At 35.7% G+C, this 25,386-nt stretch overlaps 1 protein-coding gene and 1 long non-coding RNA gene across 3 annotated transcripts; both read right to left on the reverse strand.

Annotated features, from left to right (window-relative positions):
* Window positions 1-851: 851 nt before the first annotated feature.
* On the reverse strand, window positions 852-2,977 carry LOC119078796. Its single transcript, XR_005088055.1, has 3 exons — window positions 2,898-2,977; window positions 1,363-1,497; window positions 852-879 (listed from the first exon to the last, which is right to left on the reverse strand). It is a non-coding gene; the product is annotated as an uncharacterized LOC119078796 (long non-coding RNA).
* Window positions 2,978-6,893: 3,916 nt separating this feature from the next.
* LOC119078778 (CD63 antigen-like) lies at window positions 6,894-24,912 on the reverse strand. Of its 2 annotated transcripts, XM_037186488.1 has the most exons (7): window positions 24,729-24,912; window positions 12,040-12,215; window positions 9,623-9,695; window positions 9,441-9,556; window positions 9,140-9,301; window positions 8,857-9,072; window positions 6,894-7,022 (listed from the first exon to the last, which is right to left on the reverse strand). In XM_037186488.1, the coding sequence occupies exons 2-7, from the start codon at window positions 12,100-12,102 to the stop codon at window positions 6,957-6,959; spliced, it is 696 nt and encodes a 231-aa protein (XP_037042383.1). In that variant the 5' UTR covers window positions 12,103-12,215; window positions 24,729-24,912; the 3' UTR covers window positions 6,894-6,956. The 2 variants fall into 2 exon arrangements, with proteins under 2 accessions (XP_037042383.1, XP_037042384.1); XM_037186489.1 differs by lacking the exon at window positions 24,729-24,912 and having other exon boundaries at window positions 12,040-12,222.
* Window positions 24,913-25,386: the final 474 nt, after the last annotated feature.

Genomic DNA, 25,386 nt, shown 5'->3' on the forward strand with positions numbered 1-25,386 from the left:
TTATTTCTCAGGAATCGCACACAGTAAGGTTTTTCCTCCACTTCTCGAAGTCAGGTCAAATTCAGTTGCAAAATTAATTCAATGGGAAGCTAGACAACAAATCGAAGGTGGATTTGTAACCGAAATTATTGGTTCTCCTTTGCGCTAAAACAGTCTGAAAGATTGGTTTTTGATCTATCTAATTGAAAGAAAAACATTCATATAGGTGAAAGTGGCCACCACGAAGCGGTGAATGTATTTCTTACTAAGTTTTTAAACACACGATGAATGATCAAATTTGATGAAATCAGCTGCCTCTTCCGCGATCATAATCGTTGCAGCATTGGTGTTTGCGTTAACAATTTTCGGTAAAATACTAGCATCTGCCACTCTCAAACCTTTTTAACGCCTTTCACATTCAATCGCGAATCAACCACGGTAAATCTGTTTGTATCCGGTCCCATTTTAGCTGTTCTAACGGAATGGTGTAGCGTCGTCGACATATGTACTCACATAGCAATCGTAGTACGATTCCGTTCCAAACACTCCACAATCTGGTAAATTCAGTTGCAGTTCTTGTCGGCTCCGCTATCCAAAGCTATCTGACGGATGTTTATTTCCAGTAGTTTTAACCAGTCGTCCCGTGGTATTTTTCATTAAATATAGCTTCGCTTGTGTTCCGTGACTTTTCGAAATATTCTGGCACATCTTTCCATCCCCATGTCGGATTTCCCATAGCCAACCAATCGTCATAGTCACAGCTTTTGCCTCGAATATAGGCTATTCCATTTATCGCACCAGAGTCTCCCAGCATTTTTCCTCATGGTAAAAATGTCCCATTCTTGATGCTCCTACTACTTGATCGGTTTGACTTCTCAAACCATCAGCAAATGCTGGAATCTAGTGTGATGTTAATTGAACATTTATGCTGAAAATACCCTTCATCATTCTACATTAACATTCTACGTTAACTTTGGCATATTTCAGTTTTTTAGTACTTCTAGAGACTCTACTAACAACCTAGAGCCAATTGCAAGTTTTGGCTGAGCTACCAGCCTAGCGTGACTTCTAAACTTACAGCTAAACAACTATAGACATCCTCATAGACATCTGTTATCTCGATATCAGTAATTATTTTTGGGAAAACATTATTCCATACTTTCCAAATTTTCTGAGGTTTTCCCACATTTACCCTAATTTTCTCAATTTTTTCCGTGGACATTGTGGAAAAATGTCAAAAAATTTAGGAAAATACGGAAAAGGCTTTTCCAAAAATACTAGAGCGTTGAACCTTATGTCTACATAAGTCCCATCAACTGATGAAAGTTATTTTGTGTAACATTCTTTCATTCCTTTCATGCTTGATTTGTTTGCTAAAACTACCTTTGATTCAATTGAGGGATCTCCACCAGTTTCTAATAGAAGGACTCTCCGATTTCGTTCTTCACTTAGCCCGACTAGCAACAACGGATCCAGAACTTACGGCTCCTACAACTATGAAGTCATATTGTTCTAGACCTGGAGTGTAAATTGAAACCATTTTATAAATATTAATCGAATTGGTCATGTCATTAATACAGATTGTCTCAAAGAAAACAATTGACCGACCGTAGTTTTATCTTTATTTATTCTGCAACGCTCCATTGCCCACAGCAAAGTTGAAATATATATATATATATATTGTGATAACATGTGAAAATTATAAACCCGAAGTTGACAACACATGCGTAGGTACAAGTTAGAAACCAGATTTTATAGGGAAGAAATAAAAGCGATAAATCTAAAATAAGAATTGATCACTTGAAAATAAAAATGATTGCAGGAAAATTAGAATGTGATCACAACCAGTTTTTCAAATATAACACTACGAAATAAGATTCTATCAACCTAAAATAAGAAGTGATCACAAGTAGTACCTACCACCCGCTAAATCAAATGTGATCACTAAAAGTAAAGAATTTGATCACTAAAAGTCCGAACGAATACACATAAAAAGCGTTTTAACACGCCGAGCGATCCGGCCCATTGCCCCGGAGCGAAGCGGAGGGCCGCAATGCGAGCCGGGCGCCGGAACGGTGTTGGTAACTTAGGAGTTAATTTTTTTTCTCTCGCATCGTCTAATAATTAGTCTGTGTAATTCATTGCACATAAAAAGCGTTTTAACACGCCGAGCGATCCGGCCCATTGCCCCGTAGCGAAGCGGAGGGCCGCAATGCGAGCCGGGCGCCGGAACGGTGTTGGTAACTTAGGTGTTAATTTTTTTTTCTCTTGCATCGTCTAATAATCAAACAGAATAATAGATAGCATATCCTTATTTCTTGCAATCAAATTTTTTATTTTGCACGATCATTTCTTTATTTTTTGTAATCAAATTCGTATAATTGTAGATCATTTCTTATTTCGAGACGATCATATGTTAGTGGTAAAATTGCATATATTTAGTGATCAAATTCTTATTTTTTGGTGATCAAATTCTATTTTTATTGCTATCATAAAAAAATTGTGATCATTTCTCTTTTTCTAGTGATCATTTCCTATTTTCTTGTGATCATTTCTTATTAAATAGCTATCACTTTAATTACATGCCGATTTTATATACAGAAGTGGAATCCTCATTTTTATACTTTTGCGCACTAGTGCGATAAAGTCCCTTGCAAATCCTTCATCGCACTAGTAAGATAGAATATGTCCATAAACATTGCACAGAAAGTTGCCATTTCGTGCGGGAAAATATTCATTTATGAATCGTGTCGTATCGTGTGAGAACGAATTTGAATGAATTTTTCCATGACTATGCGAGTGAAGAAATTTAATATGGTGAATGTGAAGTTTAAATTTTTTCATGTGAATTGATGTGCTTTGTCTATTTCAGTTGTACAGTGCACAAAACGTTGGTACGAAAAATACTATGTTTTTACCGTTTTCAATTTCGTTTGGACCATAATCTTTGGGCCACATTTTCAATGGTGAGATATTGCAGTGAGCCGCAAATATCGTTGGCAGGACCAAAACTTCGGGATGCACACTGTGATGCAACCACCATTTTTCTTAGAGCTGTATAGTAAGCGTCGAAAGTTACTGATCTTGTTGAATTCTTTGTAGATTATCACAAAAGGACTTGCAGCAAACCTAAACCTAATGTCATTATCATATTTCGTCATTGAAACCAGTTAATAAATAAAAGAGTGCTCTTAGAGAAATGGTCGCATCGGTCATTTTAGATTCAAATTTCATTCTGACCCATTTTATTGATACCTTCTTGATATTATGTTCAATAATTGAAACCACTTCTACTATTCTAATAAATCCACCTTTTTGAAACATCCAGTGATTAGAGCAATGAGATCCAAATAGCTCACATATTGAAAGGAACGCTGATGTAAAAGACCTCGTATCAAACCCAACAGAATATTTTAAACAAAAGAAGTAAAAGATTTAACTCGCATAACGCGATACATGTGCTGTTTCTACAAGTTTTATAGTATTTTACATGACAAGGGATAAAAAGTTGAAAAGTAGAGTTTTCGTGTGAATTGTGTTGATCCGAGGCGAAGTCGAGGTCAACAACTACACGAAAACGAGACTTTTCAACTTTTATCCCGAGTTTTGTAATGGATTTTACATGCTTTTGAAACCTAAACCAATTTTCTTGTTTTCCCTAGTGATGTAATTCGCCACTTTCGACTCTAGGGAAAACAAAAGTATGTAATAGTATTTTACTATGCTGGTGCATGTAATAAGGCTATTACATGTATAGGCAATAACCTTTACATCACTCGCATAGTAAAACGTCGTACTACACACGGAAAATAAAGTGATATCTCGTATCACGATGAGTAAAAGTACCTCGGGCTGCCGCCCTCGGATACTTTTTCTCATCTGGATACGAGATATCACTTTACTTCCCTTGCATAGTAATGTACTATTACATGACTAGGGATAAAAAGATGAAAGGTAGAGTTTTCGTGTGAATTTTGTTGATCCGAGGCGAAGCCGAGGTCAATAAACACACGAAAACGAGACTTTTCACTTTTATCCCGAGTTATGTAATGGATTTTACATGCTGAGGGCGTCGAAAGACGTGCTTCAAACATGAAAAGTACGGTTTTCGACGCATGTAGCATGTAAAAGGAATTTAAACTTTATTTGTAGTATACTCTCGTCGAGACATGTAAATGAAATGATGCAAGCTGCTTAGCTCAGCTGAAGATAATACCGACGAAAAATTATTGATCTGCCTATTTGATACATTATGATTGTCAAATTTTTCCTACAGTGAGATCAGGAAAGCTACACTTTTTCACTACAATTTCAACATTGTGCTTACTAATGTGGATTTATTGATTTAAACACTTCAATTTGTCGTACATTTCATTATAGATGCTTCCGAACCATCGACCAGTCCCATCGATTGGACCAGTGTCATCGATTGGACCAGTGTCATCGATTGGACCAGTGCCATCGATTGGAACAGTGACATCGATCGTACCAGTGCCAGTGATTGAACCAGTGCCAGTGATTGGACCAATTCAAAGAGACTTTTACAGTCAACACCGCCCTCTACTAAGATTCTACTTCGTACTTTTTGTGATAATTTTTACGCTGTTGGTTAAACACAATATCCGGTGTGTCGTTCATTTCCTTCTTTGTGCTTCCTTCTTTGTGGAAAAGTTAAATCAAAGGCTCATTTCTTATTTTTAAATTTTCTTTATTTAAGTCATTCCCTTAATACAATTTACCAACACAACATCAAGATAAGTTCTACCAAAGAAAAAAACAGTTTCGACATTTTACAAAAATACGCCCCGCAATTCATACATTATTGTTCCAAAGGTGGGCATGTCTTTTGAATTTTATTTTGATTTCTCAATAAAATTTGGTCTATTGGTGAGTCTAATGAGTAATAAAAGTCTCGATGTTCGAAAAGAAAAAATATAATTAGAAAATACAAGGACTAAATAAGTGAGTCCTCCATCAGGCTAACGTCTCAAACAATTTATTATTTTAGACTCATCTTTTCGATTAAAAACTTTTTAACTTGCAATTGATAATATTTGTCTTTATTTGTTTATTTAACAATTTTTCGTCTATTTGTTTGTAAATATTTTGTTGTACTGTTCTCAATGTGTGTCTTTTATTGTTCCGTGTTTTGGCTCATTTTAAATTAAATTTAATCCTTCAATTTTGGGCAAAAACATTTTTGGAATGATATGAATAAGGTACGCTCAAAGCAAATATTAAAAATAAATTCAAGGACGCGTCTCGTTTATCAATTTTCTCGTTGACGATAGAAAAGAAAAAAATTAACTCAGAGAATTGCAAGCAATAGAAAAGGCGAAAGAGCCTCCTTCTGATCGAACAAATAGAAAACTATCACGAAAGGAGCACGTAGATGTCACATTTGTAATGAAAATTTATTGCGCAAAACAGAGCTTTTTGATATGCAGATTGATCTAGAGATTAAGAGAAGTATCCGTCGGAAATCGATATTGGTTTCTAGTGTTCCGGTGGCGACCGGTTGCACATCAAGTTAAAGCACAATATTAGATGTGCTTAAATCAACGACTATAACATAACGGTTCTCGTTAACGGCTCGGATACAACAATAATTTGCACTTATGTTATTCTACGTTTATACGACCACTGCTGTAATCTTCTATTCGAGTTCTGAAAACCAAAACCGGAAATTTTAGAAACTTGAAAATTTGTAAGGACCTCTCCACAAAATTATGAAATCAAGTTCCTACTCTGTATGCATTGTACTGTTGATTTGCCTGCTGTCAACGCACGTTCCACGATTAAATTTATGCCAAATGTTACGGTCATCTACCGACCTTTTTCGTAGAAATTTATGAAAGGTTTTTGTACAACCGAGAAAAGAATGAAAAGTTGTCGCTGTTATATACTTTGCACATAGTTAATTGTCCAAATCTTGAAGTCATAGTACAGTACCTGAACCTGACTTGACCTAAATTAGCTTTCAGTAATTCGGTAGTTAAGTTGAACTAGGAAACCGGTTCTGGCAGGACGGACATTTTCGGGAGCAGAACCAGTTCCGGGACATGACATACTACCAGCAGATTTGGACTGGCCATACTACGAATGCAATTTTGATTTGCATTTTTGCATGAAAGTTTTTAATTTTTGGACTTTTTGCTACACGAGCCAGTTCGGCCCTGACTACCAGGAACAATTTTCAAGTCAACTTTTTCCAAAATTTTTTGCATTTTTCCACATTTTCTTGATTTTTTTCAATAAAAATATTTGGGAAAATTAAGAAAAATTAGGGGAAAATTTGGAAAACTTGAGAAAGTATGGGAGAACGTCTTTCCAAAAATAGTACCTGCTTACTACACAACAAAAACGACCAATCCCTTCCCTTAGATGTTGAGTTATTTCCCCTGAAAAATTGTTTGTTGATTCTTTTTAAGCAATTAGCGCAAAAACATTATAGATCTCTAAGTGATAAATTACAAAATATATTAAAAAAATTTATTTTCATTTTTCGTTCCATTTTCTTTAGAAAAAAAGCTTAACATTAAATCAGTGCAAAAAACATTGTTTAATCAAAACTATCCATCGAGTTATACATTGATTTGATGTGATGTGTTTACGTTAATTAATGAATCATTGTTTCGGTTTAACTAATTTGTGATTTTTATTTTATCAAATGAAACTCATTCGGAAATTGAACATCAATCTGGTTTTAATATCAAATTAATCGACTGATTTTTTTACCAGCGCGATCATGTTTCTCTTCTCTTTTTTTATCTGTATCCATATAACTCAAACATTTCGATTAAACGCTCGTTCGTTAAAAGTATTTCTTTTTTTATAAATCTAATTCGGCTTATGAATATAAATCATTGTTTTTTTTAGATATTTTCAATTGTTTACAAAAATACCTTTTTGGTTTTTCTTTTCTTTTTTCATTTTCCTTCTCAATTTTTCCTTTTATTGCTGTGTGATGGCGATGCTTAAACGGTTTCGTAGTTACGTCTGAACGCTCTATACAGACAGCATGCGTAACAAACGCCAATCAGCTGAAATGGAAAATTGCATTTTAAAATATAAAGACAAAATGTTCGTATCGCGTTTGATGGAAACATTCGAACAATATGCTTCAGAGACAAGAGCGAAAAGATGGGATTCTACGTTAATAGTTTTTGAGTATATCGTGGACATTGGCAGTTCCCAGTCTGCCCAGATTTTGATCGATTCTACCAATGTAGAGAAAAAAATCAAGTTTTCGAGTTGTAGATTTTCGGGTGTAAATTCAACTTATTCTGAGGGATTCTTTTGAAAAACAGCCTACCGAAATTGGACGCATTGGAATTTATTATATGTGCCTAGAAAGGACTTCGGCCCTAAAAGCCAAAACCACTTTCTAAAAAATTTGTCGAAGCTTGTGTGGCTGGTGAAAGGCGACAAAAACCGAAAACTTGCATTTTCTTTACCAAAATTTCTCCAGTTACACGAGCCGTACAGTGTGGGGTGTCATTAGGAAGGTAATTACATGTACTATTGAGCCGAATAGGGACTTATTGGTTTTAAAATTTATCCACATTGAAATATGTGCAGTTAAAGTTTTCAACCGAAAACACGGGCCTGACTTTACTCCTCATTTTTTAAATACTGCTATTCATTGAGTGTTCAGCCCGTGTGCACATACAGTTAACTCAAATATTTTCAAAAGAATCAGGCTGCACAAGCTTATAGGTGACAAAAAAAATCTTTGCGGATAAGTGAACTTTTGTACTCGACTCATCTACGAATTTATAGTTGAAAATCACTATAGGGTACCTATAGTAAGCAGCCTGCAATTCGCGTGTGGAAATTTTGTTTTCTTCCCGGTATTCGTTTCAAATTTCCCGGTATCTAAAATCGTAAATTTGATTTTTCGCCACATATTTTTCCCGATTTTTTCGATTTACCGGTAACTAAAGAATTTTTCTGAAAACTTCCCGGTATCCAGGATACCGAGGATAGCGAGAATTTCCACACGCGTGCAATTGTCTTTTTATTAAAATAAGAAACTCGGCAATTTAATGCCGGTATATTCAGCCAAGTGGCACCTAATACGAGTTGTACTTGGTCTACTTATGTCTACTAGGTTCACGGGCTGGACGCTCTGTGAATAGCAGCATTTAAAAAATGAGGAATAGCATGAATAGTGTCAGGCCCGTGACTAGGTTTCAGCTGACTCTCGATCAAATGTTTCGGTTTTTGAAAAAGTCAGTGTTGTCCGGGTTGAATTTTTAAGGACAAATGTTCTTAGTTGATCACATAGGTACTTGAATAAAGTTTCAGAAATAAGCGTAGTCCTCGATGCATATTTTTACTAATTTTTAACATAGTTTCGACTTCCTTGTTGGTGGCCCTTTAATCCGAGTATAAGTTCGTACTCTCAAATAGCGAGTAAAAATTTTCGTTTTATCTTTAAGAAGAAGTGGAAAACGATTTCAGTTAGTTCAGAGTTCGAATCTATTCAGACTTTCATCACTTTGCTTGATTCTTATGTTGTTACTTACCAGCACAAGCTTAAACTTATTGCCTCAGAGCTAACGTAAATAATAAACTGACACCCACAAGGGAAGCCCACTATATTTTCAGAATTTTTGAGCCCCCTTCGCCCCCAACCTCATTTTTCCAATACTTATAACATTTTCACATTTTCGCTGCTATGGACGAAACAGAACTTGCGTAAAAACCTTTATTTGCTATCAAACAAGGGGTCTCGATAATCCTTAGAATATATCAACATTTGTGAGAATCTCTTGAGCGAGTCTTTCAAATTCCCTATCAATCTAGAGAATCCTGAGTATAAAGTGTTGGGGGTACTGAGAAAATTATAAAAAATGGTTTTTAATCAATTACCTGAATCAATGCAATTCCAATACCAACTCCAGCAAGTATCAGCGATTTTGATTCCAAGAATTGCAACAATTTTGGCATACATCCATCCTGAAGGGCATTTTGTTGAGTGCAAACATTAGAATTTGGAGGGAACTTCGTACAGCAAGAGTTCGGCAACGAATTATTTTGGAAAATTGGCTGATAGTCCGCTGGACCTTTGATACCGCAGCAGTGCATCTAAAATGTAAATGTTAGCAGTAAAGTAGCCGCCAACTGCAACTCAAATATCGATCGACAATTATACCTCCTTCTGGACCAAATCCCATGCTTCCTCGTTTTTGCTGTACTCAGCCATTGTCTTGTTGAATCCGGTCTCCAGAATGCCCTCCAATTGGTCGTGTTTGACATAGCCAGCAATGCCAATACCCAATTCACACAAAAAGATGACCACCAAGAGAATGCAGAACTGAAACAAAATTGAAGATAATTGAATATTCCGTCTGTGCAACAGGTCAACAGTATCGCTGTTGATGATAAACCAACATGTTTACTGCAACGTTGACCTCGTTAATTGAAATTATTTTGTAATTAAATTTCATACTCACAGTCAACACCATGCATGAGTTTTCCTTCAATGCTCCGCAGCAACCAAGGAATGAAATTATGAATATGATAGCACCGACAACAATCAGCAGTATCGGTGCCGACCAGAAACTAGCCCCTGATGGTAAACGTGAAATTGTTAATATGTCAAACAGAGATTGAGGAATAAGAACCGTCGACTTACCAACAAACGTGGAGTAGTGATGATACGCCGATTGAATGATGGCGCCAACGCATAGAATCGCTAAGCCAGTCAACTGAAATTTGCAAGCGAAATTTAGACATTATTATTGAATAGGTAAAGGGAATCGGTTGTTCTGCAATCATAATTTGGATGGAATGAAATTCAGATTCAAACAATCCATTTATTAATCATTTGTTATCAAAAGCAACGACTAGAATAATCGATGATCTACGAATCATCTTCTCTTATATACAGAAAATTGAATGGTTTAACAAATGAAGTAATAGATTTAGTGTTATTTCATAATTTTACCGCTATACGCTTGCCGTTTCGAAAAGGTTAAACATTGGCAGATGGTTGTTGCACTGTCCATGGTAGAGGCTAAAGAATCGGGCATTCAATATTTAAATGGGAGACTGAAATTTACAGTTGTGAATTTGCTGAAATCGATTGTCGTTTCGGTGTATATTGAATCAAAATTAGACTTCCTGAATGATTGAGCACTTTCTAAAGTCATTAACTTCTAATGTGCTCATCAAAATATAATTAACTGAAATACAAACAGTCACTTTCGCAAAAATCGATAAATTAAATGAGCATACCAGGTATGCAGGGGTTTTTCGGAGGTATCAAATGTATTTATATTGTTCAAACAATGTTCAGGTAAGGGATTTCAAAAATACTTCGATCAAGAATACGCTTCCGATAGGTACAACTAAGGTCATTGCTCATCACATCTGATTCACTTACTAAGATCTGTTTTCAAACATCACAGTCAATTTAAAACGAAGTGTGGATAGAGCTTGGTAACCGTATTACCACTTTACACACCGAAGAAATTGTTGACGATCATTGGAAAGACTTTCATATCTGAGCCAATACAGGGAAATAAAACTGTAAAACAGTTACTGGGTTGATGTGTCGTCGCGCATAAAACAATATGACAAAACTTTCATTTTAAATGGAAAATGAAAGAGTACACGTACATATATCAATTTATCGGCGGTTTGACCTCTGACCTATATAGAGAGCAATCGATAGCGTTTGTTAATGGAACGAAACACGAACGGGATAAGTGGAATTATTTTTGTTTCATTAGTGGGGCCTTTTATTCGTGATAAAAACGGTAACGATTTATTTGTCAAGCTTAATATAAATCTAATTCGAATTGGGAAGGACCTGGCCATACACTAGGAGGGAAATGATTCGGAAACTCGTTACTAGAGTGTAACAAACCAGAAAAGTTTCTTGCGAGATGAGTCGAGAGCCTACATGTAAATCAGTCACTCATAAAAACGGTTGATATGACAATCGCATTGTCCAACCAGTTCTGGTTGTAAACGGATCAGTTGTTTCAACGCTCCGAAACTTAATAACTTCGCTAATTTTGGTGCCGCAATCTGTCTTGTACAGGGAGCGAAATTAGAAGGAGTCAAATATCGGTGTCTCCTAACAATGACTTTGCCGGTAAGCCATGCGAAAGATCTACACAAAACTTCACTTAACTCGATTTAATCAGCTCTGATTGTTTACAAATCTGCACTTCACAATCGCCTGAAATCTGTCTTCGGTTGGGATTTGAGCTCAATCGAGTAGCGGACGAGCTAACCACTATTCCACTGATTTGGAACCATTGCCATATATTGGACTCTCTAAGACAACGGACGTGGAAATAATGAGTCGAAATTTACCGGTAACCAAAAACTTAAAACTGACGCCCCTTTGCTCTGTTCGGCCAAAATTCGATTCCCTAAGTTACTAGGATCCCTCTATATTTCCATACCCGTAAGACGATTAATATTTGCTGTAACTTTTGGTCTGAAGCGTAAGCGTTGTTAATAAGTTAATAAGCCCTAGTGCAGATACCCGAGTGTACATTGTAGAGAAACCAAATGATGACGTTGATGTCACACGAATCTCGACACGAAAAAAGAAATTTAAAAATTTATTGAAAGGTCTGTGGTGCTTAACAATTATACGCCACCATTTCCCGACATATGCACTAGATATACTCATGACCTTCCGCATGCCCAGACATGAAAGTACCACAACAAAAACTTGTCATCTTAAGCATAGATTTGAAATCGTGGTATTATGAGGAATTTAAAGGCTAAAATCATCCTTTTACTTGAGCCAGAAATAGCAGAAATAGCTCAAGCGATTCATTCAACGTCGAAAGTTTTCCACTTATCAAATTTATATAACCAGTGCAACGCCCACTTTCTGTTTATTTTCGTACGATTTTCCCATCAATTTTTAATTTCAAATGAGGGAAATATTTAGATCAACCCTTTGCAATAGAATTTTTATTGATTTTTTGGTATTTTATCAAAGTTTCACACTGCAATCGGACATCAATTCGTATGTTCACAGGAAATACGGTACAAAAAGAGAAATAAAAGGGAAAAAAAACTTACCGCAAACAGTAGATTGAATACAAATACGAGATATTTGACACACGATACACCACAGGCCCCCATATTTGTTCAGTGTCTGGCTACCTTACAGTTGAAATGTATTTTAATATGGTTGCTCAATTTTCTGAGAATAGCACGTATTCAACAGTATAGACGAATGTACTTGTTGGTAATTCCTGTAAGTGGAAAAAAATAAAAACATTTTTTAGGAACGCGCAACAGCAATTCTAATTAGTGGGGAGACAGATGTGAAATACAATTGTCATTATTGTGTTGAGTATCTATAGATTGCGATGTATAGACAGACAGATTTACAACGATGAACCATTAATTATTAAGCTTGGCATGCGATGCACAAGCGACAATTATCCATTTCTTTTTTGGATTTATAGCACCTATTTCAGGTATAAAGCACACTTTATACCGGTAGTATTATGTACGTGGCCAGAACGATAAATCAAAATGTTTGTAATTATAAATTTAATGGTTTGCTATATGGATTGGCGTATAAGGTTATGGTTTGTTGTTCGAACATGATCGATAAAGTGGACAAATAACCAACTTTAGTGAGGAAGTTATGAAAGGAATATTTCGCCGATTCAATTTTTCATTCTTAACTTTCCCGTCATTCTGTTATCACATTTCGCTTCCGTTATTATAAGTGATATCGCGAATACTTCCGATGACATTACTGATTTTCGGGGTCGATTTCTACGTGAATTCGTAATTAAATTCTAGGAATTCGCATCATTCATTTATCCGTCATGAAAATAGTCACAGAATGGATTGGAACAAGGTTGAATGGATCAAAGGAGAATCAAATTTTCATATACAGTAAGCGTCAGTAAAATTTAGACATAAATTTGCTTCAGCTGTTTGTCAGATGATACACAAACAGATAACTGCTCTGCTCTGCTCGAGCTAGTGAAGCATTTTTGCTGGTATGAGCGAACCAGCTGAAGAAAATTAATGTCTAAATTTCAATGACGTTGCCTGTGGTTAGAATTTTGTGTGGAGCGAGCCGATCAGTAACTAATGCACTGTGACTGTGTTTAGTTATTAATGAAAAGATGGAGGAGCTGATCCCATGGATTCCGAACTTTTCTGTATTGAAATTGATTTTCCGAAAATTTCCGCAAATTAGAGTTGGAGGCATTGAAATATCAGCATGAATTTGTTTCAATTGTAAAAGAAAGTATAAACAGTTTTGATTATATCTGTGGATCAACTGGCAAACAGCTGGAAACAAATTCATGCTGAAATTTCACTGTCTCTCACCGTACAGAAAACCCACACTGAATTGAGCAAAATATTTTTCAGCACCACATTCCTCTCAGACATAATGATCGAAATGGTTCTTTTTGGGAATTTTAATTCAGAAAATTACGAAAACTTCTAAAAAAAGGTCAGATAATTCCTTACAAAAAATTCAGAACTTTTTCGGAAATTTTTCGGAGTTTTTCGAAGTTTTTCGAAATTCTCAGAAATGAAAATCTCAAAAATAGGACCCGATTCGACGCTCCCAAATATACCTCTCGTAGATATTTTTCTAAAATTATCGTAGTCTCGTAGTTCATTAAAGAGTTTGAAGTTATCTTTCGAGGAATCCATTTAGTGAATTTCAATAAATTTTCGGTAAAATTGAGTTAATTCGGGAAATTGATTTCTCAAATAATTGACTTTTCAGGAATTAATGAAGAATTCAAATGGTTCCCAAACTGAATTCACGATATCACTGTCAATTAGAGGTATGTCTCTACTATCAATATTGGAAGAGTAGTAACTACGCTCGATAAGCTCTATGATCTAATAACACTCTGATGACTTAGGATCCTCATTAATACATCAACCCTCCATTTTCACATTATTGAGACGTACTTTTAGTTGAAATCGAAGACAAACACGGCAAAAAAAACGGAATAAACCATACGAAGTTATGTAACGGTCTCTTTAACCATTTTCCTCAAACGAACTGACTTCTCACACGGTACAAAACAAGAATGTTAGCCATTTTTTCCCATCTGATTACTTGTTTTCACTCACAACAACACTTTAACCTCACAGTTAACACTATCATTGCGGCTACAAGAAATCTGGTTCGTTTCCATACATAAAACCTCTGATCGAATGTTGTTAACGCGTCAATCAGTTATGCAATTTTTTTGTGTTGTGCATCAATTAAATGCAATACAGCTACAGTGCCAATAAATCAAAAACGACTTATTATCGTTTTTTGATTAAAAGTTATAGCAAAAAGTCATATGATCCCATATACTATACCGGTTGTTCTCAGTTCAAAATCCCAATTTTTCATATAGAATGTATCAACGGACCATGAGTCTCACAATCACAGAGCAATTTAATTGTGAGTCAATTAAATTGTAATGCTAGGTGGATTCTATAGAGCGCAAACGTAATTCAAAAAAAATTGTAATCGTTATGTTTTTGTGTCCACATTGGATATAAAGTCATCATCGTATGCGTAAACAAGGTAAACAATTTTTTTCCCTTTATTTTTGAACTCAACGAAAATCAGTTCCATAACTAACGTTGTTAGTTTAACAACGTCGTATTCTTATGGAATTAACCTAAAAACACTGAGAGTGCCATTATAATGTCATTCATTGTATAACCAATTCTAGTTTTGGTCTAGGTATACTTTACTTAGTACCAGTTTTATCATTAACAACAAAGAAAATTTCATTTTAATGTTTTTCGTACTGGGTGTGGCGTACGTATGCACAATGACGGTTTTTTTTTATTATCTGCCTAGTTACACGATATACACACACACACGGTGTGTTTGTCAACATTTTGATATACATAAAATTCTGAACGATGAAAAAGAAATTTTTAATTTCCATAAATACCAGCTATCCTAATGTTCGGTTCATAGAAAACGACCGTTTCAAATCGAATCGATGTCGTTTTCAAATTTACCCATTTCGTTAATTGGAGCATATGGTTCGTCTGAATATATAAGTGTTTTAGAAGAGCCCACAAGTTTGCGCCGATTAACGTTGATGTGTAGACGAGAGGTTATTAAATTAAAAATTAAATGCTGAACAGCGTGTGGCTGTGTGTCTTTCCAGCAGAGAGATAAACAAGAAATTAATTTTTATTAAAGGCTAATGGTCTCATTAAATTAAAATTGTCACAATCACATTTTGATGCGAGATTTCGAGGGGATAGTGTGACCTAGAGGTGTGCACCGCCGATTTTACGCCGGCGCGCCGCCGATTTTTTGCTATATTTTCGGCGCGCCGCCGCCGAAAAATAATAGCTTACGCCGCCGCCGCCGCCGATTGTATTTTCGTCGCGCCGAAATTTTACACGTTTAGTGCTTTCAGCCATTTTAATGGGCGGCAATATAAACTTAAATTGAAAAATCTATACAAAAGTGTGTGCCTGATTAGCAAATGTTTATCACTCTTAATTTATAAGTCAGGTTTCTATATGCGTAGAAATGAGTTTTTGGTTAAAAAAATGTTGTTGTAACTTTGGGTTTTCTTCTTACCTGCACTGTACGACGGTGATTTTGTTTCTGATGCTACGATAGGGTTATCTTCGAAGTAGCTTTCTATAACATATCCTATTTCCATCAGTAGATGGCAAGTGTTTTATGCAAATTTTTAAATACTAGTCCAAAGAAAAAGTTTGCTGCTGTCTTGGGAAGGGTATCGATGGATACAACTGGGGATCACCATCGATACCCGAGGTCGAAACAGCATTTGTATTATCTGTATCCTCACTTAACGTGAACCCTTGGGTACGTTACTCGATTTTCTGTGCAATGGAATTAAGCGCGGCAGACGGCAGACGACGTTTCTCTTATTGTCTGTTGATGCAGATAAGAGGAAGAAGAAAGAGAACAAAATTCAGTGAATCAGTCAAAACTGTGTGATACTACTGTAATTGTAAAGTGGCAAACTTAAGACCTTATATGGAAAATGGCGCAAATCACATGTTTCAGGAATTTATAAAGTGGAAAATCTTTCCGGTTTCAAGTTTTTTCGTCAAAAGACGAGACACGGATATCTTTATTTTCAATTTTTAGCTGCTTTATGTAAAAAATTTGGGAAAAAATCATTTTGGCGTAGTCCATACACTTATTACGCTTATTACTTATAAATTTAAGTTTATCTGAATCTCTTATTTGCGAAAACCTTCTACTACGATCTCACTCCTACATCGAAGATGGACACATTTCTCGCTCCTCGTTCCCTAACTAAATTAAATTAACACCAACAACAAAACAAACACAAATAACAGCCTGATTACAACAGAAAAATGAGAGCAAATAAGAAAAAACGAGAGTAAACAATAAAAACAAACAGAGCTACTTCAGCTCTTCCCTCCAAATTTCACGTTAAGTGATTCAAGAGAAAAATCGCTGTTTCGACCTCAGGTGTTAATAGCGGTCCCAGGCCAGCGTGGTCTGGCCATCGTCAGTTGCTCTAAGAACACCCTTCACAAGACAACAGCAGCAAACGTTTGACTTGAACTGGTATTTTAAAGTTTGCATGAAAACGTTTTGCCATCTACTGATGGGAAAGGACATTTCAGTGAAAAGCTACTTCGAATAAACCCATCGTAGCATCAGATAACAGAAGTGCGTTGACTAAAGGCAACAGGAACGGGTATTGCATAAATCGAAAGATAATAGTAGTGAGTTTGCGTAAATGACATACATTATAGTTGGAAATAAGAAACCTGCAGAACATCTAGTATGAAGATGTGACTTAAAATTTCCAACTGATAAGTTAACTTATATGTCATTTACGCAAACTCACTAATCATTCTTGGATTCATTAAATTAGATGTTTTTAAAATAATAGGTCAGTTATTGTACATTCAAAATATAAAAGGTGAGATACGTCTCAGTTGATTCCCCTTGTATAAGTGGTTGATACTTCAGATCGCAAGACAGTAAGAATTCAGTGTTTTTGCATTATTTTCGAAAATTTAGATTTTTTTGTAAATTTATCGGCGCGCCGATCGGCGCACCGCCGCCGACTGTAAATTTCTCCCGGCGCGCCGCCGCCGATTCCTTACCAGTCGGCGCACCGCCGCCGACTATTTTAGGATCGGCGCACACCTCTAGTGTGACCTTTTGATTTATTGTAAAAAGAATGTTTTTCAATTTGGTTTGATGATATAAAATTTCTTTAACAGTTAATAGGTTGTGAGTACATTAATATTCAGATTGTAGTAACGACAGGGCCGCAGCCAGACAAGATTAACAGGGCGACCTTTGGAAATAATTTTTTCAATTACAGGGCGGACTTAGGCCGCTTGAATCCATTAGTAAGTGCAGCCTTGAGTATCTGTTCACAATAAATAAATCAAAATTGAAACCAAAAACTCAAACGAGTCAGAAAAACTCTTTGACCTGCTTCAGAAACATGTTCCATTCTCAAGGTTGTATAAAATCGAATGAGTAACTTAGATGAAATAATTGCTATTGAGATTACAGCAACGGTTCTTGCAGAACCTTCATATCATGTTTCAGAGGTGCGTCAGAAAATTCTTTTTCACAACACAGTAGAGAAAATAGTCAGCCTCAGCCTCGCCTCAGCTGAAACCTCTAAGGGATTTGCTTTTGTTGTGAAAACGTGGACCGACCTCGGGAAAAAGTAGGAAATTTCATTTTCTAGGATGACTTGTGACCCTCGCTGCGCTCTGTTCACAAACACCATTCTCGAAATGAAATTTAAAACTTTTTTATCTCCCTCTGTGAACAAATAACTATTTCAGAATGGAACGCAGACGACAAAATTTCAACATCAATATCTTTTGGTTACAACGTTTCAGGTGAAACAAAAACGGGTATGACAGTCGTGACAGCTATTGTAATTTTATGATAGAAGTGGTAAAGGACTGTCCAGCGAGTATGTAAAGGCGTCGTAGGGACTGTTCACAAATGACGTCACACTTTTAGGATGTAGACGGTGTTCGAGAAAACGTGACAGTTCTTACAAATTAGGGAAAATTTTGCCCTCTGTAACAGAGTGTTTCGTCATTTGTGAACAGCCCCTTAAAAAGCGGCTTATTTGGTTTAAAACAGAAACGAAATTAATTTTACAAATTTCACCCAACAAAACCAGACGCATAATAAGCGATCATCTTAGCCTGAAAATCATAATTCGTTATCGGAATTATCCGCTGGTATTGCTCATACATTAAATGCCAATAGGCGGCCTGATAAGATAAGAAGTTTTTACGAAAATAAATTCGTTCAGTGATTCACGTTCCGACTTTCAAATGCGTAGTACAATGGTGAAATTGATTTATTTATGAATTATGGGAACATAAAGAGGCGTTAGTGTTGTGGCAATTGGATTGTTGTAGCGACCCAAACTTTTTTGATATTCTTGTTAAGGATGCGTATGGGAACCTACGTTTATGGCGTCCTACTCCTATACTTTATATATCCAGTGCCATATAGTAGCAAAACTCACTCTAAACAAAACAAAACAAGGAAAGAAAACTACTCGTAATATTACACAATTGTTTCCTTTTCATATCGACTATTGCGTGACTAATGAACCCACTACGTAGCACACACAATTTTATGAATTTTTCTATTATAGTAAAATGGTGAACGCCAACCCTCCCGCAATGGAATGGACATAAAAAAAATCAATAGTTCGTTTGACGAAATAATTTCATTGTTTCCCCGTAATATGTAAACAACCTACCGGAATAAAACTTAACATGGAACGTAAGTTTGTGATGGATTCAAATAGGAAATGAACAGAGTTTAGTTTTCTCTATTCGGTGTGTAGAGAGAGAGAGAGAAGGCGAATAAAAAACGCAAACACCAAAAACCAACAGGAAAATATCGACAAGTTATCAAACTAAAATATTCAACAAGTCCCAATAATAATGTAGGGTAAATACACTCCTTATGCCCCGTTGTTTATAAATAAAATGGAACATTTTATGTACGCGAATAGCGAAAAAAAAACGTAAATGTAAATTAGAGGATTCGAATGAAAACTAGGATATGGGGTTGCACTGCACAGCCCTTGCGGCTATGTATTATGTATGGAAAAGAGGTTAGACAATAATTCATATTTTATTGGAACTTCAACCGATGGAGTCGATTTGTTTCACATCGTTTTGTGTTGTAATTATGGTTCACTTTTCGTAGAGCCAATTTAAAAGGCGCCAATTTTTCTATGTGAATGGAGACGATGGAAACTCTGACTGAATTTTTTTTTTGCTTCAAATGCAAAATTAATTTCCAATTCTGTTGAATTCGATACAAACAATTGTAAATGCTATTAGCATAAGCTGACTGACTAGACTATACTATCAAGAGGTGTAACACTCGGTGTAATATTTTCTGTATATGAATAGGTTATTGGATGTTTCTGTACGGAATAGCTTGTCAATTATTCATAGTTCGGTAGAATAAATTAAAATCGAAATATTGATTGTCGGTGGATGGACTAATAAATCATTTTCAGAGTAATTGCTATTTTAATATCATCCCTGTCATACACACAAGAAGGATAATACTATTGTCAGAACTAGGGTGCAATAATGCAACTATTTCAATCAAAAGTTTCGTATGTTCATGCCATCATTATAAATACAGGGCTAATTTTAGCAGTTTTTTGGAGGTACAGGGAGACTGGTTTTTTAACCTTATAAAAACTGCTAATCATCTGCTATCCACTACGGTGACAAGAATAGATCTCTGTGGTTTGCGAAACTAATAACAGTGACGGTAAAGCTCAGTATATTACTATGACGATTTTGTGTGCAATCATAGGTAACCTCCAAAAAAGCGGATTATTATTTAAAATCCTGCAAATGCAGCAACAAATTCTAGACATTTTTTTTTAGCGAAGTAATTCAATGCTTCCATCTTCCTTGACTTCAAATGTTCCTGGTTACTAAAACTGTTTAACTAAATTTTCCGTTAGCAGTTTCTATGTAACTGTTTTCTTAAACAAATATTTCAAAAACTACCACTCTTTGCGAAATTAGTCGTGTTTAGTTTGCACACAAGGTCTGGCATGCGATCACACTGTCAGTGGTCAAAATTGTGATCTACAACAATGAGCTCTAGTAATAGATCTATTCTAATAGTAAAAGTTGTGTTGAAAAAATGTTGAAGCAATAGATTTTGTCACTAAACGTTAGAGGGTACTGTACACAAATGTAGTAACAGATTCTGATGATTTTGTTGAATTGATATCGCCCAAAACCACTTACAGTGGAGGTGTGACGCAAGTCCTGTTATCCACATACAAAAGAACTGATATCGGTGTAGGTGACGCTTACAGATTCTACACGCAAAAACATATGCGTCACAAATGGCAGCTGATGAGGAAAGTACGCGAAAGTTTTATCAACTGGTATGGACGCCCAGATTACGAATAAAATAAGTGGGGGTAGTAGGAGCGAAGGAGGAAAAGTCAAAAAAGTTGTAAATATATGTTCGTCAGTCCTACGAGAAAAAAAAATTGTCAAATTTTTCAGTGTGAACAGACTTGCGTCACGGCATTTCACTAACGTAGGGCCATGATATTGAAATAATAGATTTTGTCACTAAACGTTAGAAGGTACTGTACACAAATGAAGTAACAGATTCCGATGATTTTGTTGAATTGAAATGTTGAAGTAATAGGTTGTGTTACCCACGCTATAAAGTACTTTATACAAATAAAGTAACAGATTCTAATGACTTTGTTATGATACCTTGTCTGTTTCTAAACGGTTAAGGAAGATGATTGCATAGCGAACCTCTGATCTCGACATTTAATTGCATTATCACTAGGCACTGATAATGTCCACTTGACCTCAATATTCAACTGAACACTTTGTGTTTCTGATAATGTCTATACATTGGTTGGTATTAACTAGAAATTTCCATCCACAATTAACCTACATCAATGCCAATGTTGCGAAAATGCTCGAACCGATCCGAATGTAATTTGAAATCAAATTGATTTTCAGGTAAATTTTTCTTCCTCTAAACGATGAAAACGTTTTGTAGAACATACGTTCGCAATTGGTGAGGTTTCAATTGATTAACAGAAACACTTCAGCAATATTTTGTATTGAAATTGATATTGTTGTATGCAGCCCAGTTATACTCGGTTGCGACTTGAGAAAACAACAACAACCCAAACGAATTTTCCGTATTGATCACAAAGAATTTATTGAATTCGATACGGTTTGGTGAACTGTTCCAGAGTTGTTTTTCGTTGTAACAGAATAGCGTCGTGTATACAATACACACGTATACACGGTCGACGTATTAATAAAATTGTTTTTCCTAGATCTACATATTACGGTTGGCTATACGTATAACGATGGTGTCTTGTTTTAATACTTTTGAAAAGATTTCTAAGCAAACAATTGTATAAAAAGCATGACGGGGTGTCGTTTTCATGTTGTTATTTTTTCCACCGTTGCTAACATTAAGCAGACTGACAATAACAACAAAATTTGTACGCTCGTTTGGGACAGATTTTCACTCCGTAATATAGAAGGAAATTGGTACATAAAAGAAAAGGAATAAAGTGACCATTCGGTTTTAACGGTGCGTTCGTTGATATAATTAGCTTAATAATTGACTCAATTACCATGGGGCTAGGATATACATTTCTGACAATGTCTTCACTTAAAACCACAAGCGGATGCTATCAATGAAACGCGATACATCTAATTGCTTCTCTAATTTTAAAACTAGTGATAGTAGAGTGGTATAGTTGATCGGTAAAACAAATAATGGAATCGAAACATCTCATGTGGATGTCGTTCACCTTCATTTCATTCTTGCAGCGTCATTACGTCAATAGTGCAGTTTTGCTCCACAACTAAATCTACTAGTTGGTCACAACCAACACACATCTCATATACCATTTCAATGTAGAACAAATACACTGTGCAGCAGTGCCTATTTTCGATAAAATATTTTCTTGAAATTTATAGATTTCGGGAAAGAAATTCAAGAAAATATTTTCTTAAAAAAGGCTCTGCGCTGCAGCCTTTGATTGTTTATTACTCGAAGTGAGCACACAGACTGAGCAGAAAACTGCGCAAATTTATGAATTCTACGCTGCAAAAAGCGCTTTACAGACAACGCTTAATAGATTAAAAATAAAAACAAAAAGTGGAACGGCAAACAAGTGTTAAAAGGCGACGAAGGTTGAAGTATTACCTCGCACAAAGGCAATGTGCAAGACTTGACACGTTTCTTTCGTGTGGCTGTTATTTCAGCGACAGGTCATTGCGTGACGAAAACTTTACCGAAAACCAGAACGTTTTTGTAATATCTTCGAAATTGAATGTAACTTTTGGTGAAGCGTGTGGACAAAATGGATGGACAACTTTTTTTTACTAGGTCAAGGCTTTGCATAACTTTAGGAGTATCCACACCTAAATAACCACTCGAAGTAATGAATCTTTGAGCGAGGTTGCTGAACGTAAAATGAAACAGTTTTGTGAAGTTTGTATGTTCATGTTCAAGTTTTATCTAAGACACGATGAAGTTTCAATGGTAGTAGCTCAATTGGAGTTTCTCAATTGGTGTGTGCTGAATTCTCTTTCCACATTTTCATTTTTTTTTTGTTTCCGGAATAATCTGGAGAACTCTATAGCTCGGAACATAGTCAAACCCGACCTGAACCTGAAATCATCTTACCTCAACAATTCAGGTCAGTTTTTTTTTCAAGTGACCTAAACTTGCCCTGACCAGAATAAATTTTGCAATTTTTTACAGTGCAAAATGTAAACCTTTTTCCTAAAAAAATCCAGAGAAATGATAAAAGATCACGCTGCGCCGGTGAGTCGGCAACAACGCCATCTGTTATCATTTCCCTGAAAAAATCAGAAACTGACAAACTGTCAGATCAGGTCACGTCAGGTAATTTTATTTCAAGTAGAATCAGGTTTCAGGTCGAATCTTAGAGATAGCATTTCAGGTTCAGATCAATCAGGTTTTAGGTTTTAAGTTTTTCAGGCCAAGTTGACCTGATCTGTTCCGAGTCTTATATGAGAAGTTTTCATTGAGAACAGTCAGTGTAATTTCAGAGAACTTTTTTAATTTTCGGTTTTGATAAGAATGCGTTTGACCTACTTATATGCCAAAACAATTATTATTTGAGTGTAAACAGGCCAGAGCAATTCGCACAGTATAATAAACGCTACTATTCACAATGGAAACTCTTACCAATTTAAACAACATCATAATACACTACACACAAACAGTCAATCGCGATAAAGTACAAAATCAAATTATTGACGATGATGTTGAGTTTTAAGCCTTTTCACGAAAGAACTTTCAGTAGTTCGATTGTATACGAAACGACTGAATGACAACATCATTTGAATGTTCACCTAAGTATCGTTTCCGAAAATTTTACCAGTCTCATCATCAACCACTTCCATTTAATATTTGCAAATTGATGAGTTGACATGGATAATCAAGGTAATGTTACTCATTCTTAAATTGCTCTTATGCTTCGGGAGCTATGGCGTATTATGACGTGGCACACGATGAAAATGGAAAACGGAAACTTTCAGATGTTTCACATTCATCAAAACTTATAATTTCACAGTCCTCCTCATTCTAAGGCTTCGCAAATATTTCAATCTTTGACAGAGATATTCCACATCAATAATTTGTACAAAATGAATTTTAACAGTCACGCCCGAAGAGAATTGATTTCAGACGACCAACTTCTTCTTCACAACATTTTTTGTGTTTTCTAATCAGCATTAATTAGACATACAGTGACTATGTACATATATATCTCTGCACACTTCTTACTCAAACACAGCATTTCATTTAGTTCTCCTGTTGACTCGGATAACTTTACATTGTTCAACCTTCACATCACAGTAACTAATCTCACTTTGCTTCTCATGCCATGATGATCCCATGATCATCATAATATAAATGATTGTAGTAGGCCGGCATATAAACACAAAATGCATTATGCAATTACCAGAGATGCAATTATTAACTTTTCCAGTCATGCTAACAGAAAAAAAAAGTCTTCAGAAGAGTGCATTTAAAGAGAACATTCGATCAACGAGTCACACATTTCTGTTGCAGTTTTGCATTTCGTTTTTATAAATACTGAAACTTGTTACACAAACCGCATTTATACTATTCAGATAAGTTGCTGTTTTGCGAGATGATTATGAGGATTTATAAGCCACTGAAAATCGAATATTATTCATTCGGTTGGTTGGGTTTTTATGTCTAACTACGATTTTATATTATACGCAAAAGACCTTGGGTAGTACAAAGCAATTTCGTATCGTCGTTACTTTTGTAATCCCATTTGTCAAGACGGTTGTTATGAGAAGAATAAAAAACATTTTCATGAATAAAACCGCACTTAGTGAGGTCATAAAAGTGGATTTTTATAAACAAAACCAAGATTACAGAAGCGTAGACAAAAACCTAATTAATATTCTCTGCCCGAGACAATTCGTTTCTTTGTGCGAGCAGGATTTTAGATCCACCAAAAAAATAGACAAATCGCTTGTGAGAAGAGACACAAAAAATTTTTATATCAAAAAAAAAATAATAGAAAAATTCTTTGATGCAACATTCTGTATACGTGACATTCGGATGCTATTGCACTTTTGGATGTCTGAGAATAAGGCAGACATATATATTAAATCTAACTGTAATTTCGGATTGAAACACTCACCTGACACAAATCGATCGTTACGCTACGAATATCCAATATTCACTTTGACCGGTCGATAAAAATTTGAATTGACTTTCCAAAAATTGGTTTTTATTACAATCGGTTTTTGATAGAAAAATAACTTCCAACAATCATAAACTCACAACTCAAACACGAACGAACGACTGAACGAAATGCACTCAAATGATCCAACAAACAAAAGAATAATAATTCATCGTAGAGAATATATGGTAGGAAAGTTGTCATCGGAGAGAGTAAATTTCACGCTCTTTAGGTTGTGTTGTTGTTTAGTTGGTGTACCGCCGGGTTAGAATTGGGTCATATTGCGTTTGTTTTCTTAAATGTAATAAGGGAGTGACACTCATATGCACTTTTAATGTACAGGGCGCCGATTCCCATGAATTTGAGAATTCGTAACTTGAAAGTTATCGCCTTAACAGGTACGAATCGTATCGACTACTCCTAACATTAAGGTCACAACTGTCAAGTTACGAATTCTTAGATTCACGAGAATCGACGCCCAGATTGTAATCTCGAGATGGTCGTTTGAGAGGTCTGTTCCAAGGTTATCTCAGCTGTCAAAACGCCATCCATAGAAACATAGTCAATAAATAATTGATGACGAAATGCTTACAAGAGCGTTGAGGTTAACGCAGTG

The sequence above is a fragment of the Bradysia coprophila genome, unplaced genomic scaffold (assembly GCF_014529535.1).
Source record: "Bradysia coprophila strain Holo2 unplaced genomic scaffold, BU_Bcop_v1 contig_297, whole genome shotgun sequence".
NCBI lineage: Eukaryota > Metazoa > Arthropoda > Insecta > Diptera > Sciaridae > Bradysia > Bradysia coprophila.